The following is a 14,780-nucleotide window of genomic DNA, read 5'->3' as shown; positions in this document are numbered from 1 at the left end:
GACTGTTATGCCACATGCGACATATACAATAATGACTCGACCACAACATTTAGTCATTCTGCACCCCACCAAATCGTGCCCCACTTTCACGTGAAACACGAAAGCTACTGACGTGCCTGCCTTCTTCGCTCTCCAGCACGACATCATGTGAATGCTGCCATCAGGGTTAGCAGTTCGCCGACTTCTTGCATTCAGCAAGCCGCAGCATTTCCATAGCATTGAGAGTGAGTCACGATTATCATCAAACCTTCCAAGCAGGACCGGCAACAAACGAGCACGACCACCAGCAGAACACACCTTGATCCCGCAAGCCTACAATCCCAAGACGAAGACAATGTCCTCCACTCTCGCTCGCCACGCCTCCGCCATTCAACCCTCCTCGATCCCCACCCTCAACGATCTCTACACCCAAGGCATCCTCGAACCCGCAGACCAGACCCACCCCCAGGCAACCTCAAAATACAACACACAAATCTGCCTAATACGCACCGACATCACCACTCTCGCGACCGACTGCATCGTCAACGCGGCCAATGAGTCGCTCCTCGGGGGTGGAGGCGTAGACGGAGCAATCCACAGCGCAGCCGGACCCGGTCTCCTACGCGAATGCCGGATGCTAGATGGCTGCGATACAGGATCCGCAAAAATCACAGGTGCCTACCAGCTACCTTGTAAGAGAGTGATACACGCCGTCGGACCCATCTTCTCCCTCGCACTCCGGCAAGGGAAAGGGGAGCCAGCACGATTACTAGGAGGTTGTTACACCACGAGTCTTGATCTAGCTGTGGAGAATGGATGCAAGAGTATTGCCTTCTCAGCCCTCAGTACAGGCGTGTATGGGTATAAGAGTCAACTAGCGGCACGAGATGCTCTGACGGCCGTAAAGGGGTGGTTGGATGAGGATGAGGAGAGGGCGAGGAAGATTGAGAGGATTGTCTTTTGTTCTTTTTTGGCTAAAGATGAGGCTGCTTACGAGGAGTGGGTGCCGTGAGTACTTGTAATCTCCATTGAGAGATGGGTCAGATACTGATGACATGACTGTAGACGTTTCTTCCCACCCGCGGCGGAGAACAAAGAAACGAGTGCTCAACCCAATGATCGAGCAACGACAATGGATGGGACCGAGAAGCCGGCTGAGGAGACTAAAGTAGACGAGACATCTGGAGACATGCCAGCTGGGGAGCTACCTTTGCCTGTTCTACCGGATGTGCCTACGAAGGAGTCAACAGAGCCAGGACAGCCGGACGCAAAGAAGCAGAAGATAGCGAACGACGACAACACGACGGCAAGCATACAAGATGGCGATGCAGTAAGGAAACTGTGAGGACGGAAGGTAGTGTCTGTGATGAATCTAGATGGGGTTCATGACTGCATGAACAGCTCGGAAGGATGAGCGTAACGAGCGGAATGGCATTGCGTGGCGTTTGGGAAGCATGAGATACCGTGTGAAAATGCGAAAGAGAATCACTTCTACAGCGATAACTTTATTATGGCAGCTCACCCAGTTGCGACGACTTTGAGGCCATGCCTGCGCACGACACTGCCAGCCGTCATGCTGACTCGTGAGTCCGCTTCAACATCTCCGTGAGGCCGTATCGCTGGCTTCATTGCTCCATCTTCGTATGCAATCGAATTCGCCTTCACACGTCAGAAAGCTCGTGACACTTGCGGGCTTTCTTCTCTGGCGAAACTGGATGAGTGTCGCTCCTCCTTACCCTCTTCCTGGTTTCCTTCTGGGTGACGGGTGATGATGGGGAGGGGGCTTCGCTCAATAGTATCCCGGGCTTGGATCTGTCTGGAGACGAGGTCACGAGCGATACTCCAAATCTCGGCACCACCGGGGACGATGTGGCAAGGATAACTTCAGCTCTTGGCGCCACCGGGTCCATTTCGTTAAGCAGGTGCACGCAATCTGCCAGGTGTTGCAGGTGCTGGCGAGCTAAATTGGGATCGTTCGCGATGCGATTCAATAAAAGGCGTTCTCCATACAGAGTATCGAGGTGTCGCCTGCGGAAGCGCTGCTCGACTGCCGCAATCGAGTCATGCACTTCCCGATACGAAGTCAAGAGTTCCATCGTGTCGTAAACTCGATTCGAACGAAGACCCGGTCCCGAATTAACAAAGGTTTCCTCCGGCGAAGTGGAGTTGAGGAAGTCGATGACTGCTATGACACATCGTTGAGCCTGTAGAACTTTGGCGACTTTGACGACCTCCAAGCAGTGACACAATTTTCGCCAGAGTCTATGTTTCGAGGTGGCGAAGCGTCGCGGATCATACCACAGCTTGCCATAGATGTATTTGAGAACAGCCTCCACGGCTTCGGGAGGAAAGCCGTTCTCTAGCTTGGTGATCGTTATAAATGCACCCTAGTACGGTCAGTATGTTAACACGGCTCAAGACCTTACGAGTAACTCACTGCGAAAATGCGTGCGAAGTACAACGAGTTCTTGGCAAGGATGAAGCGGTGGCATCTGAACGTGGTGTCACCGACGACGACAGTGACGTCCGCAAAGTCTTCCTCTCCCCAGTACTCGGCCGTGTCAAGGATTGGCATAGTTGGATGTCCAGAGCGAGTGTTTGTGTTTGTGGCAATTTCTATGTCGAGCTCTGTGCGGTGAGCAATGTTGGAGTGAGGTGAAGTGTCTGGAATGGAGACGAAGTACAAGAGGTCGCGGCTAAGCCGAGAGCATGTATACGGCAGGCGCAGAGGCGAGTGGAAGGAAGGAGCGACGCTCGAGTCAATTTAGTACACTCCGTCGGACAAGACACTTTCTTTCCACTTCCGCACGTGGCGGCATGCGGACAGGCACGTCGATAGGCCTTTGCGTCCGCAAATCAGCCGTCAGGCCCGGGGACTACACGCTGCCCTCCACCTCCACCTTGATCTTCTTCGCCGGCCTCTCCTCCTCGCCTCTCGTATCAGGCGCAAAGACATCGAGTATACTCCACTGCACCACGTGCCTACAGCCCTCGCACTTCTGCGCCTTAACCCGGACGTTCCGCAACACTTGACGAACCCCATCATGCACCGCCCCTTTGCCCGACTCGTCGCTAACATATTGATCACGCTCCAGGACATGGAACATTGCCTCCTGGATCTGCTCCGCAATAAATGGCTGGCACGTCTGGCACAGTTCAGTCCTTTGTCGCAGAGCTCGAAGCACCTTCCCCAGCTTCTTCATGTGTGAGTCTGGACCAAAAAGGAGCGGCTTCAGGATCTCGAGCATCGGTGCGAAACAATGATCGAGCATGTCTGGACGGCGCATCAGTAGCTTGCGGAACTCGGGTCTCGTAACGAACCGGCTTATGCCGTCAGTATTGCTCAGAAGGCGTTTCTGGAAGTCTTGTGTGGCGGGATCGAGTGCATAATTCTTTGCCAGAAGCTCGATGACATTCGCAAGGCTCTCTAGGTCTGTCAATGCCTTTACACTGGCTTGGAAGTGAGTGAGTGCTTCGCGTCTGAGGTCCGGCAGCTGGAACTAATTGGCAGTAATGGCAGTCTCCAGATGAGAGCGCCAAGCAGGCTTCGAGCCACTGCATTCGACGATGTAGAGACACCCATAGATATGTCGAAGTGCGGCGTTGAAACCCAGCTCCTCGTATCGTCCTTTGAGCTCGATGGTGTTGGTTGCATTTCCCTTCTCGATGTGTCAGTGTATGTCTAATTAGGGAGCATTTAAGGGGAACGTACGTAAAGAAGCGCTCTGAAGTACGTCGAGCCTTGCACAAGCACGAACTTGTGGCACTTTAGCTCGACATCACCGATACGTATCGTAACATCAGCCAGCTCCTGGTTGCCCCAGTAGTCGGCGGTGTTGATGGCCGGCATGTTGGAGGCTGGGTTGTGTGGTGACAGAGTCGATGTTGATGAAAGAAGGGCTGAACGATAAAACCCATTAAGCAAGGGAAGGGACGTCCCGGTCCCTGCTAGCACATGCCGCTCTCAGAAGAGGAAGGAACGAGGCAGAGACCCACCTGCCCTGAGCAATGCAAACGCAAAGCTGGGACTGGGTTTTACGACGAAGATTGCTATTTATACTCTGTCAAGCCATATTAAAGCTACCGAATTAATTTCCTGGATCAATCTCTCTCGGATCGAGCTCTCGGCCTCGTTCTCAGCCCCTTTTCTTCCCTATCATTCAACGAGTGAAGCTGACCACCAACACGGTACTTCGATGTACTGAGCCACTTTGCGCGTGTCTCGAGCACCGTCTCAAAGCGATCTTCCATCGACACCCGCTCGCGACCTTCACTGTGCTCCCCATCTCGCTTCAGAGGTTCGAAGACACTTGCATGCTTAGACAGGACCACCTGTTCCGCATAATTCTCCTCAACCTCCTCCACATCAGTCTCTGATTCCGCTGCGACCCCAGAGCAGTAGCCCTCCAGATCACGCGGGATCGCCGGAACAGCTTCCTGCTTCCGGACGTGCTCCGCAAGCATATGCAAAAGCTGCTTGGCGTGGTCCGGCTCAAACCATATCCATCTGTGTAAATCCTTGTTCACGATCCACTGCTGAGGACGCGTTACCGCTTCGACGAGTATATCAATGTACTCATGCCAATCCGAAGGATGAGTCCGTGTCCAATCCACGAGAGTGCCATCCTCGCACATGGCAAGCGCATGTCGTGTCTTCAGCTGAGGCAGTACACTTCCCAGCCTCAGCGGCAAATTCACAATCGCTCGTTCATACTCCTGTGCATCATCAACAGACCTGATGGTGAGCAGGAACTGCTCAAGGGCGTCCGAACTGAGGATCGGAACCTGGTATTCGAGGGCTTGCATAGCAACATCAAGGTAGAATCGCCACAGGGATCTCATATTGTACGTGTCATCCGTCGGATGCCTCGCCACATCATGCCCGCCCTGGCTCTACTGGACGTCGTGACAGTACTGCAGCACAGCTTCGACTGCTAAGGTGTGAGGGAGATAGAGCGCGAGGGTATGAGGGTCCTGCGGGCGGATCAGCGGAAGGGCTACGCAATGAGGCAGTAATGGCTTTGCGTACCGCGAGCATCGACGCGAAAACCGGGGATCTGGAGCAAAGAAGACTTCGGTTGTAGAAGCGACTATGTCTCGTTCCACCATAGACTGACACATCTCCATTGCAGCCATTGACATAGGAGTCCATGGCGGCATATTTAGAAGTACCAATCTGACCAGTCATCAGGGGTTCGATTTGAGTGAAGGGAGAGACCTGAGGTGTCAACTGCTGTGGTGAAGTGAACACCATCGTAAAGCTGTTTTTTGTGATTGAATAGTCGCGAAAGTGTCTGTGCTGGAGCGTAGCAATCGTATTTCCTGTGCAAAGACCGAAAATGTAACCTGAGATATATGTGTGTTCCAGTTCTCCGAGATGGGCGGCGGGCGCAAAACAAGGAGTATTGGATAGGGTTCCCGTCGGCAGGAGAGATTGTCATGGAGGAATCCTTCCTGCCTATATTTCGGCCATGCAAGAGCGTCCTAAAAGATCTAGTGCACCAGAACATCACTCGAAGTAATCGCCGCACAGTAACGGCAACCCACCCTAAGATCATAAAACATTTCATACAAACATAATCTACCACAAACCCCTCAACTATCCCCAACACCCCCAACCGCCTGCCCATCAACCCTCTTCAAAAACTCCCTCACCCTCCCCACCTCCCCTTCCCCCAAAACCCCCCTCTCGCTCTCCACAGCCGCCACCAACGCCCCTAGATTCTCCTCGACCCTCTCTTCCGGCACACCGGTGCACAGGGAGACGACTTTGCGGTATGTAGCTTCTAGCTCACTACTTCGGGAAGCGAGATCGGTCGCTTGGTCCTGAAGGGCGGAGTTGTGGGTTTCGTAGGCTGAGATGCGGGAGTGTAGCTGTTTTGGTGCGGAGGAGGCGAGATGGGGGTTGTTAGTGAGGTAGGTGTGTTGGTCTCGAGTTAGGTGCGAGTCACCATTAGGTGAAGCGTGGGATAAGATCTCATGGCCGCGATCGTCGATCATCTCTTGCTCTAGCTGCTGCTGCTGGGCAGGAGCTCCACGTTTTCTGTTCGGCTTCACAGCATTTCGACGTTCGTGGACGGCGCGCTTGAGATTCGTGATTTTGGCTTGTCGTTCTGAGCGCAGCTTCACTCTGTCTTTCAGTGCTTGTAGCCGCTCCAGGTCCGCTTTTTGCAGTGCGCTGAGCTCGCGGATCTGTTCGTTCAGGCGATCAACTTGTTCTGTCCGGAGTCGAAGAGTCTCTTTGTGCGAGTTGAGATTCTGGGTGAGCATTGCGGTCATTGCTGGGTAGATATTAGCAAATTTCCAGACTTTGGGGGGATTGAATGATAGCTTACACTCCACCACATCCTGACTCATCTCCTCAATTTGACTGTCATTGATCTCAGCCTCTCCTCCCTCACCGTCTCTGCCCACCATCTCTTGCGTAGGTGGCAGGCTCTGCGGAAGCTGTTGACTTGCAGAGCCATTTCCAATGCTAGGCTGTTCTCCAGACTCGATGCCTATGCCGAAGCTCTTGGCACTCACACCCTTATAGTTGGCAATACTTGGGTCCGCATGGATCTCGAGTAATTGCTGGATTATACTTCGATTGCCAATACGTGCAACCAAATTCAGAGCGGTGTTACCGGCCTTGTCTCGTGCATTGACAATGTGTGATAGGAAACGAACAAGACTGACGGCTCCCTGCTTATTCGCGGTCGAAGCTATCGAATCTTGGCTCGAAGGATCGCCATTTGCTTGGGCTTTCATGCTTGCCACGGCCGCAGCAGCCAGTGAAGTCGCGGTCGCAGCAGAGTTGCTCGTTTGCGTGCCGATACGAACGAGATACTCCAGCAAAGCCTCCAGATAGTATTTACTGGCTGGTGCCCTACCCTTGATGGCTGACGAGACGGCAATGTGGTGGAGTATCGTCCTTCCCTGAGCATCTCGCACCTCTATCAAAGGACCTAGTAGCTCGAGTAGCTCGGGAAAGCATGTTTTGTCCCAGCAATTCGCGACGAGCACAGCGCTGACAAGAGGCGACTGGCCTGCAGCATTACCTCGCCAGATGTTTGCACCTCTGCTGATGAGCAGTTTGAGCAAGGATAACTTTCCCATCGTTGCGGCCCAATGCACGGCGTTGTTGGCAGAGTGGTCGAGTGGCATATTGAGCTCCTCGCCGGAGAGTTTCTTGATGGCATCATGCGAAGCATAATCAAGGCCACCAGCATCAGACAACAGGTCCAGGATGAGATGGTACTTCTCCTCTTCCTCGTCAGTCTGTGGTGCGGGCAAAGGCGGAAGCGTGACTGGTTCGCCAGAGCTACCGAACTCCTGCGGCTGCTGATTGCTGTCGTACATGAAGCTCTCGCTTGGCTCAGTCGGACTAGCGGATCGCATGGATGCATCGAGTGGCAGTGCCGGAGGAGCCATGCCGTCCTGGCTGTCTTGTCGCATGCGCTTTCGTGGTGGCTCAGATCCATTCTGCTGCGTGCCATAGCCAGAGTCGTCAATGAAGCTACCTTGGCTTTGTTGACTGCCTCCCGGGAACATATCTGATTGAGATGGGTTTCGCATGTTCCCCAGCCTTTGTGCACTGGCGGGTCGTGGAGCGGGTGAGTGAATACGTGCGGCCTTGTTCATTGCTGCCAAGGCGACTGAAGATGTGGGTGATATATTCTGGAAGAATGTGCCGTTGCTTACTGGTCCTTGCGGTCTGCCGCCATCCACAGCGGGCTGATAAATGCGCTTGCGGTTTGCAGCCATGGCTTGTTCCTTGGTCGGAGTTTCCTGGCCTTGGCCTCCAGAGCCGTCTGAGGAGATGTCGTATTCCAGAAGTGGTCGCAAAATATCTTCCACGCCATACTGTCTGCAGAATTCCCGTCCTCGGCGATAACTGATCCAGGTGCCTTGGTACTTGCCGTAGCCGCCCTGTACCTTCTCATGTTCGCCTGGTAGGATCTCCTTTTCCAATATCTTGGTCCGCTTGCCTTTGTCGACACCAGCGATCTTCAGTATCTGGGTCGCATTCAGCCAGCCGTCGCTGCGTCTTCTCATACAGGCCACGCCAGCGACCTCCATTTCATATACAGATACTCCAGAATACACGGCCTGTGTTCGTATCAGTGCTTGCTGATCATGGGATACTACCTTCGTTCACTCACAGTATATATCTGAGGCTTCTCGCCATATCCTCGGCCCTGCCCATAGCTCTCGCCAAAGCTGCGCGCATAGCCTGGATTCGACACCGGTCCATTCGGGAAGCTCTGAGAGTATACGGGCTGGCTATGCGACGGCGACTCGAAGGACATGTTGTAACTGTGGCCATATCCAGGCATGCCGTGCGGTTGAGTGGGTTGGCTCTGGGAGAAGGACTGCTGGGGTGTAGGTGGATGCATTGCGGCGATTGTGGCTGTCGCCATTCCCTTGTGTGTGTAGTAGTATAGCTCGTGAGGTCATGCAGGTCTATATACTCGCTGTGGGTGTCCAGTCGCTAGTCTAGCCTCGGAGTGCGTCAGTCTTCTTCTCGTCGCGGTCGCGATATCGAGAACGCGTCGTGAGGCTAATTGAGCGGGCCGGGGTGGTCTGTGCTTGCGACCAGCAATGATTGGTCGTCACGTGAAACTCTTTACGATACACCAAGCGATGCTCATGCTGTCCACATATGCAGCGATGGCAGTATTGCAGACCGCCATGCACTGTACGGAGATGGCATCCGAGGCATGTGTATGACACTAGACATGCGTACCAAGCTGCAGTCAGGTACAGCAGCGATGGCACAACTGCGACACCGAGCGGTCCACGCGCTCCCCCTATCACTATCCATCAAGACATAGACCTAGCCAGAGAGTCAAGACACTTATTCCGAGGGCTACTGCGAGAATGCACCTACCTTCCGGACAGCTTCGCCCGGCAATGGATGCGTGGATACATGAGAGCTCGATTCGAGAGGTATAGTGAGAAGGCTTCGGCGCTTCAACATGATCCAACCTACGACCAACGCGGGCGCTCGAAGTTGCATGAGGCTCGACAAGGACTGGGTACATTGAGACGTGCGAATGAAGGCGAGAGAAAGCCGCTCCTCAAGATATTGCTCATGGCGTATGGACGGACTGGCAAGCGGAGACACGAGCTCATGCTGCCACTCATGCCTAAAGGTGACTCACCTGCAGGCAAGACCATTCTCAATACTTCCTCGAGGTCTCTGACGGAGGCAATGAAATATGGCAGCCAAGAGCAGACTGCCACTCCTGTATCCTCAGGACGTGGACCGGGTGCTGCACAAGTCAATCAAGGCGCGTGGTCAGCTTACGTGCCCGACTTCACACCGCAGATGCGTGCGCTCCTGGAGTCTACAATCCAATCACCGCCACCGCACTTAACTAGACCAGTACTTCGCAGGCTACAGCCACGGATCGAAGAGCACAATGCATGGCATCGACCCATGCCACTCGTACGCGTGAAGACACAGACGAAAGCTTGGTATGCAGGGGTGCTAGAGAGGACGCATCCACCACTACCGAGAACAGAGTGGAAGCGTCTCTTCGATCTTGCGACAGGCAGGAAGCGTGAAGCTTTCATTCCGAGAAGAACACCGGCCGGACTTGCACGACAGAGCGCTCTCGAGATGGCAGTCATGTACGGCAAGACATCTCCCAGACTGGCATTTGGCAATCGCGAAGCTCACCGGCTGATCCCACGATACATGCGGCATTTATGGAGTCAGGTCTTCGCTCAATGTCCTGTCATGGAATGGGATTGCAAGATATTAGGCTGGAAGGTCGGATGGGGTGAGCAGGCCCTGCTCGACAACGCATCATTGGGAGGGAAGCAGTTTCCTTCTACTCCTGACGTTACTGTTAGTAATCGCAATGCTTGAGCCGAGTACGATAGACCAGTTTTCATCTGTCATCGGAGCTTAGGCCGCGAGTACCCGAGAGTCTGGAGAATGTGGATGCAGGTACGACTTGGCAAGCCCATGCGAGTCGTGGATCGCATACGCCCTTGCAAAGTACATGGTCGACATTCTTTCGCTCAATATTCGACCCAAATAGACCAGACCGGCTGACAGCTTTACCTGGTATACTTCCAACGCAACTCGATCACTCCTACGCGACTACCATAATGGATTCTTCTCAGCAACCAAGCATAACGTTGGCGACAACAGATGGTACTGCATCCTCAACATTACTCTACACACGCAGCACTAACGACCATACTCACAGATGTCCACGAAATCCATGCCATGATCTGCGAACTCGCCTCTTACGAAAAAGCCCTCGATGCCGTCGAAGCCACAGAAGACACCCTCAGACAAACCCTCACCTTCGCCGACTCACCTGCCACACATACCAACCCCGGCTATGCCAAGACACTCATCCTCCGCCTTCCCTCCACCCCCACATCCGGCACGAACGATAAGCCCTCCGCAGTAGCAGGTATGGCAATGTACTTCACCAACTACTCCACGTGGACCGGCCGTCCGGGCGTCCACCTCGAAGATCTATACGTTCGTCCCGAGTACAGAGGGAGAGGGTACGGCAAGTTATTGATCCAGGCGCTGGCGAAAGAGACGTTGAAGATTGGGGGGAAGAGGCTGGAGTGGAATTGTCTGGAGTGGAATGAGAGTAGTTTGAAGTTTTATGATGGTCTAGGTGCTAAGCAGATGAAGGGGTGGGTTGGACTACGGCTGGATGGGCAGGAGCTGGAGAAGATGGCTATGGGGAAGGCTAATGGGCAGACCAATGGACAGACGAATGGGCATTCCTAGATGCTTAACGGGTTTAGACCTCTAGACTTCGGCATTCACGATATCGTGTTCTGCTCTTCTAACTACGTTACATGACGCCTTCCCTTCTGTATCGTACGTCACTTTCGAAACAGCGCCCCGTACTGCTGCTTCACTCCAACCTCGTCATCGTGTCTCGTGACCAAATTCGCAAGTCTCAGTCTCAGCCCACGCACGCTAGAAATCCTTCCCCCGTTGATCCTCCTCTCGCATCAAACATCCGCCCCAATAATTCGCCAACGCGTGTATATAAGCTGAAATACAGTTTCAGCCGGTACCTTGCTTACAACTCGCAGGATGCGAGCGCTTTGGCTTCATGAGGCACATTGCGTTGAGTCTTTTGCCGAGTTGGGGAAGCCGATGGTTTGATCGACATTGGTTCTTTCGTGCGCGAAGCATGCCCGATGCTCAAGGGGGCGGTGTTACATGTGAGATCAGGTGGTCGCAGTGATGCGCGTTTGGTAGGGACGAGTATATAACAGTGAATCTGCCCACTGGTAGAGTCGCTCTCTGCTCGTTTCAAAGTCCAATATAAACAAGAATATCAACCAAACATCACCGCAATACAACACAATCAGTCAATCAAAACACATCTCCACCATGCGCACCTCAACCCTCATCCTCACCGGCCTGACCGCCTACACCGCCTCCGCCCAAACCACCACCGACCTAGCCGCCTCAATCCAATCCCAAGTCTCCTCCAACCTAGCCGCTGCCTCCTCCGGCCTTCCCAGCGACCTCGCCTCCTCAATCCAATCCCAAGTCACCTCGAACCTAGCCGCCGCCTCCTCCGCCCTCATCACAGCCGACTCCTCCCTCTCCGCCGCCATCGCCTCCGCGACTTCGGGTCTAGACGCCGGCTCCCTCATTTCCAGCGCGAACGCCATGGCGTCTTCGGAGATATCAGCCCTTTCATCCGAAGCCAAGACAGCTTCGGGGGCTGAGGCGAGTTCCTTGAGTGCGGAGGCTAGTTCGTTGAGTTCGAGGTTGACGGCTGCGGATGCGAGTGCGAGCTCATATTTGAGCAGTGCGAGTAAGGCTTCGACTAGTGCTACTGGGTCGGCGGCGAGTGCTGCTAGTGCGTCGAGTACTTCTCAGGCATTAGCTGTTGCTACGGCTGCGCCATTGGTACTTGGTGCGGTCGGGATGGTTGCTGTTGCGTTCTTGTGAGCGGCATGGTCGGAGTTAGTGGCTCAGAGGGATGGAGGGAGTGTTGAAAGATGGTGTTGTTACAGTTTCCAAATATCTATCGAGTGTATCATATAATACAGTAGTTAAGAGAATCCGAGCTGGGACAACATCGCAACACTATCCCTGCCAACCTTGGACATGTGTCTCTAGAGACGAAGCACTGAGCCGTCGAGCAGCAAGGCGTACATGCCCAAGATGGCTGAGCCGATCATCAAGGACGCGCGACCTGCTATCGTGTTAGCATTCACGAATCTGCAATTGAGAAGTCATCTGCAAGCATACCATAATTAAGGGCCGTCCACTTCTTCTGCAACTGCCTCAACTCCTTCTCACTCTTATCATCACTGTTGTTGACCTCCAGGTTCTTCGCCATAACACCCATACGCCTGTTCATGGGCACCATGATCAACAAGGCATACGCAGTCGTCGCAATGCTCATACCAAAGCACGTTGCTACGTAGGGAAGCTTCTCAGCAGCCACACGAGACGAATCGCGGTACAAGAATGCGGTCACTGTGACGGCCAGATTGCTGAGAGTGCAGACGGCGTTCAGGGGTGGGAAGAAGTGCTCGCTGTTGTGGAGGAGGTAGTCGGTCATCTTGCCGGCGTGGTGAGCAGGGACGGAAGGGAGCTGGAGCATAGGCATGATGAGAGGTGATTGAAGAGCAGAGCCACCTGTGGTATGTTGTAAGCTTTCTTGTCATCGTCTCTTGGACTTCTTGTTACTATACACACCGAAATTGACCGCAGCGCCGAGTGTCGCGACGGCCTGTAAAGGCGTCATCCACCAAAGGTTTCCTGTTGATGCCATCTTGTGGATGATGAGATGAGATGAGATGGGTGATTGATGGGGTTGTGATATATAGGTGTGAGAGTACGGAAACACGTGAAGGGGGGTGATTTCAGACTCCTACCAGCTCTCACATGCTTTTGTACTACCACCCTGCCGTTCACAGACAATGCTCACCAGAAGTCTATCGGCTCCGCACCCGGATCATGGACGTTGGTATATGCAAGGGAGGGAGCTTGGCAACATGTGAAGGAAAAGAAGCTTTCATACCCCTGCAGCAAACGGAGCTATAAAACGCCCGGGCCGATCACTCTTTCGTCACTACGGAGCTGCCAGGTATCAGATGGTGAGATTCGTAATAAATGACCGATGGTCTGTATATGAGAGTGGTAGGTGAACGATATTGTTGAGGTCGCACATATATCGTATGTGTTCCCCGTTGACATCGTGAAATGGCTACCGCGAGTACTCTGCTCAAGAGTAGAGTCCGTCGACCAAGCTACTTGAAAAAGCTCGCCCAAGCAGAAGACCTTATCGATCTCTTCCCACACAACTCATACATCGGATGGTCAGGCTTCACAGGTGTCGGTTATCCCAAGAAAGTCCCAACCGCCTTGGCCGCTCATGTCGAGAAGAATGGCCTTCAAGGTCAACTCAAGTACAACCTCTTCGTCGGAGCTTCGTCGGGCTCAGAGACAGAGAACAGATGGGCTCGCAACAACATGATTGAGCGACGAGCTCCCCACCAAGTTGGTAAGGAGATCGCAAAGGGCATCAACAATGGCAATATCAAGTTCTTCGACAAGCATCTATCCATGTTTCCCGTGGATCTGATGTACGGCTTCTACACCAAACACAAGGAGAACAACAGGCTGGATGTTGCAATCGTGGAGGCATCTGCAATCACAGAAGATGGTGGCATCATTCCCGGGGCCAGTGTCGGAGCATCTCCCGAGATCATCCAGATGGCGGACAAAATCATCATCGAAGTCAACACAGCCTCGCCGTCTCTAGAAGGTCTTCACGATATTACCATGACCGACCTGCCGCCGAGAAGGAAACCATATCTTATCATGTCGCCAGAGGACAAGATAGGCACACCGCATATACCGGTCGATCCAGAAAGAGTGGTTGCCATCGTCGAGTCTGACTACGCTGACCAGACGCAACCGAACGCACCCGAGGACGAAACCTCGCGAGCTATTGCAGCAAACTTGATCGAGTTCCTGAAACATGAGGTCCAGCATGGAAGATTGCCAGAGAACTTGTTGCCCATACAAAGCGGAATTGGTAATATTGCTAATGCCGTCGTCGGTGGTCTCGCTTCAGGTGGTGCCAACTTCAAGAATCTCAAAGTCTGGACTGAAGTACTTCAAGATAGCTTCCTTGACTTGTTTGACAGTGGGAATCTCGACTTTGCTACCGCGACTTCCATTCGCTTCTCACCTGACGGATTCGAGAGGTTTTACAAGCAGTACGAGGCTTACGCTCCCAAGCTCCTCCTGCGCTCTCAACAGGTCAGTAACAGCCCTGAGATCATCAGACGCCTTGGAATCATAGCAATGAACACACCAATCGAAGTGGACATCTATGCGCATGCAAACAGTACATGTGTGATGGGATCTCGCATGCTGAACGGTCTTGGCGGGTCGGCGGACTTTCTTCGTAGCGGCAAGTACAGCATCATGCACACGCCCTCCACCCGTCCCACGAAGAACGACCCTCATGGAATATCTTGCATAGTACCCATGTGTACGCACGTCGACCAGACGGAACACGATCTCGATATGGTCGTCACCGAGCAAGGCTTTGCCGATGTTCGGGGTATGTCACCTCGAGAGCGAGCGAGGGAGATTATCAAGAAGTGCGCGCACCCGGAATATCGACCTATCCTGCAGGACTACTTCGATAAGGCCGAGTTTGAATGCCTCAGGAAGGGATGGGGTCATGAACCGCACTTGCTTTGGAACGCTTTTGATATGCATAAGCATTTGAACGACCATGGGACGATGAAACTCCCGACCTGGGGATGATCTCTTCAGATCATACTGC

At 53.4% G+C, this 14,780-nt stretch overlaps 8 protein-coding genes across 8 annotated transcripts; 3 read left to right on the top strand and 5 right to left on the bottom strand.

Moving 5' to 3' along the window:
- Positions 1 to 334: 334 nt before the first annotated feature.
- On the top strand, positions 335 to 1,324 carry LTS14_005288 (uncharacterized protein; the record flags this gene model as incomplete). Its single annotated transcript, XM_064837986.1, has 2 exons — positions 335 to 987; positions 1,045 to 1,324. The coding sequence occupies 2 exons, from the start codon at positions 335 to 337 to the stop codon at positions 1,322 to 1,324; spliced, it is 933 nt and encodes a 310-aa protein (XP_064694690.1).
- A 316-nt stretch (positions 1,325 to 1,640) lies between these two features.
- LTS14_005287 (uncharacterized protein) lies at positions 1,641 to 2,554 on the bottom strand (the record flags this gene model as incomplete). The annotated part of the gene is made up of 2 exons (XM_064837985.1): positions 1,641 to 2,366; positions 2,417 to 2,554. The coding sequence occupies 2 exons, from the start codon at positions 2,552 to 2,554 to the stop codon at positions 1,641 to 1,643; spliced, it is 864 nt and encodes a 287-aa protein (XP_064694689.1).
- Positions 2,555 to 2,855: 301 nt separating this feature from the next.
- LTS14_005286 (uncharacterized protein) lies at positions 2,856 to 3,829 on the bottom strand (the record flags this gene model as incomplete). The annotated part of the gene is made up of 2 exons (XM_064837984.1): positions 2,856 to 3,473; positions 3,692 to 3,829. 2 exons carry the CDS (start codon positions 3,827 to 3,829, stop codon positions 2,856 to 2,858), a joined length of 756 nt encoding a protein of 251 aa, XP_064694688.1.
- Positions 3,830 to 4,080: 251 nt separating this feature from the next.
- On the bottom strand, positions 4,081 to 4,821 carry LTS14_005285 (uncharacterized protein; the record flags this gene model as incomplete). Its single annotated transcript, XM_064837983.1, has 1 exon — positions 4,081 to 4,821. One exon carries the CDS (start codon positions 4,819 to 4,821, stop codon positions 4,081 to 4,083), a length of 741 nt encoding a protein of 246 aa, XP_064694687.1.
- Positions 4,822 to 5,574: 753 nt separating this feature from the next.
- SWI6 (transcriptional regulator swi6) lies at positions 5,575 to 8,270 on the bottom strand (the record flags this gene model as incomplete). Its single annotated transcript, XM_064837982.1, has 2 exons — positions 5,575 to 8,070; positions 8,124 to 8,270. The coding sequence occupies 2 exons, from the start codon at positions 8,268 to 8,270 to the stop codon at positions 5,575 to 5,577; spliced, it is 2,643 nt and encodes an 880-aa protein (XP_064694686.1).
- A 1,813-nt stretch (positions 8,271 to 10,083) lies between these two features.
- On the top strand, positions 10,084 to 10,729 carry ats1 (FR47-like protein; the record flags this gene model as incomplete). Its single annotated transcript, XM_064837981.1, has 2 exons — positions 10,084 to 10,129; positions 10,185 to 10,729. 2 exons carry the CDS (start codon positions 10,084 to 10,086, stop codon positions 10,727 to 10,729), a joined length of 591 nt encoding a protein of 196 aa, XP_064694685.1.
- Positions 10,730 to 11,385: 656 nt separating this feature from the next.
- LTS14_005282 (uncharacterized protein) lies at positions 11,386 to 12,584 on the bottom strand (the record flags this gene model as incomplete). Its single annotated transcript, XM_064837980.1, has 2 exons — positions 11,386 to 11,819; positions 12,221 to 12,584. The coding sequence occupies 2 exons, from the start codon at positions 12,582 to 12,584 to the stop codon at positions 11,386 to 11,388; spliced, it is 798 nt and encodes a 265-aa protein (XP_064694684.1).
- A 596-nt stretch (positions 12,585 to 13,180) lies between these two features.
- ACH1 (acetyl-CoA hydrolase) lies at positions 13,181 to 14,761 on the top strand (the record flags this gene model as incomplete). The annotated part of the gene is made up of 1 exon (XM_064837979.1): positions 13,181 to 14,761. The coding sequence occupies one exon, from the start codon at positions 13,181 to 13,183 to the stop codon at positions 14,759 to 14,761; it is 1,581 nt and encodes a 526-aa protein (XP_064694683.1).
- Between the last annotated feature and the right edge of the window lie 19 nt (positions 14,762 to 14,780).

This window comes from Recurvomyces mirabilis, assembly GCF_035927965.1.
Source record: "Recurvomyces mirabilis strain CCFEE 5264 chromosome Unknown scaffold_12, whole genome shotgun sequence".
In the NCBI taxonomy this organism is placed as follows: Eukaryota; Fungi; Ascomycota; class Dothideomycetes; order Mycosphaerellales; family Teratosphaeriaceae; genus Recurvomyces; species Recurvomyces mirabilis.
This window is presented reverse-complemented; position numbering and strand designations above follow the sequence as displayed.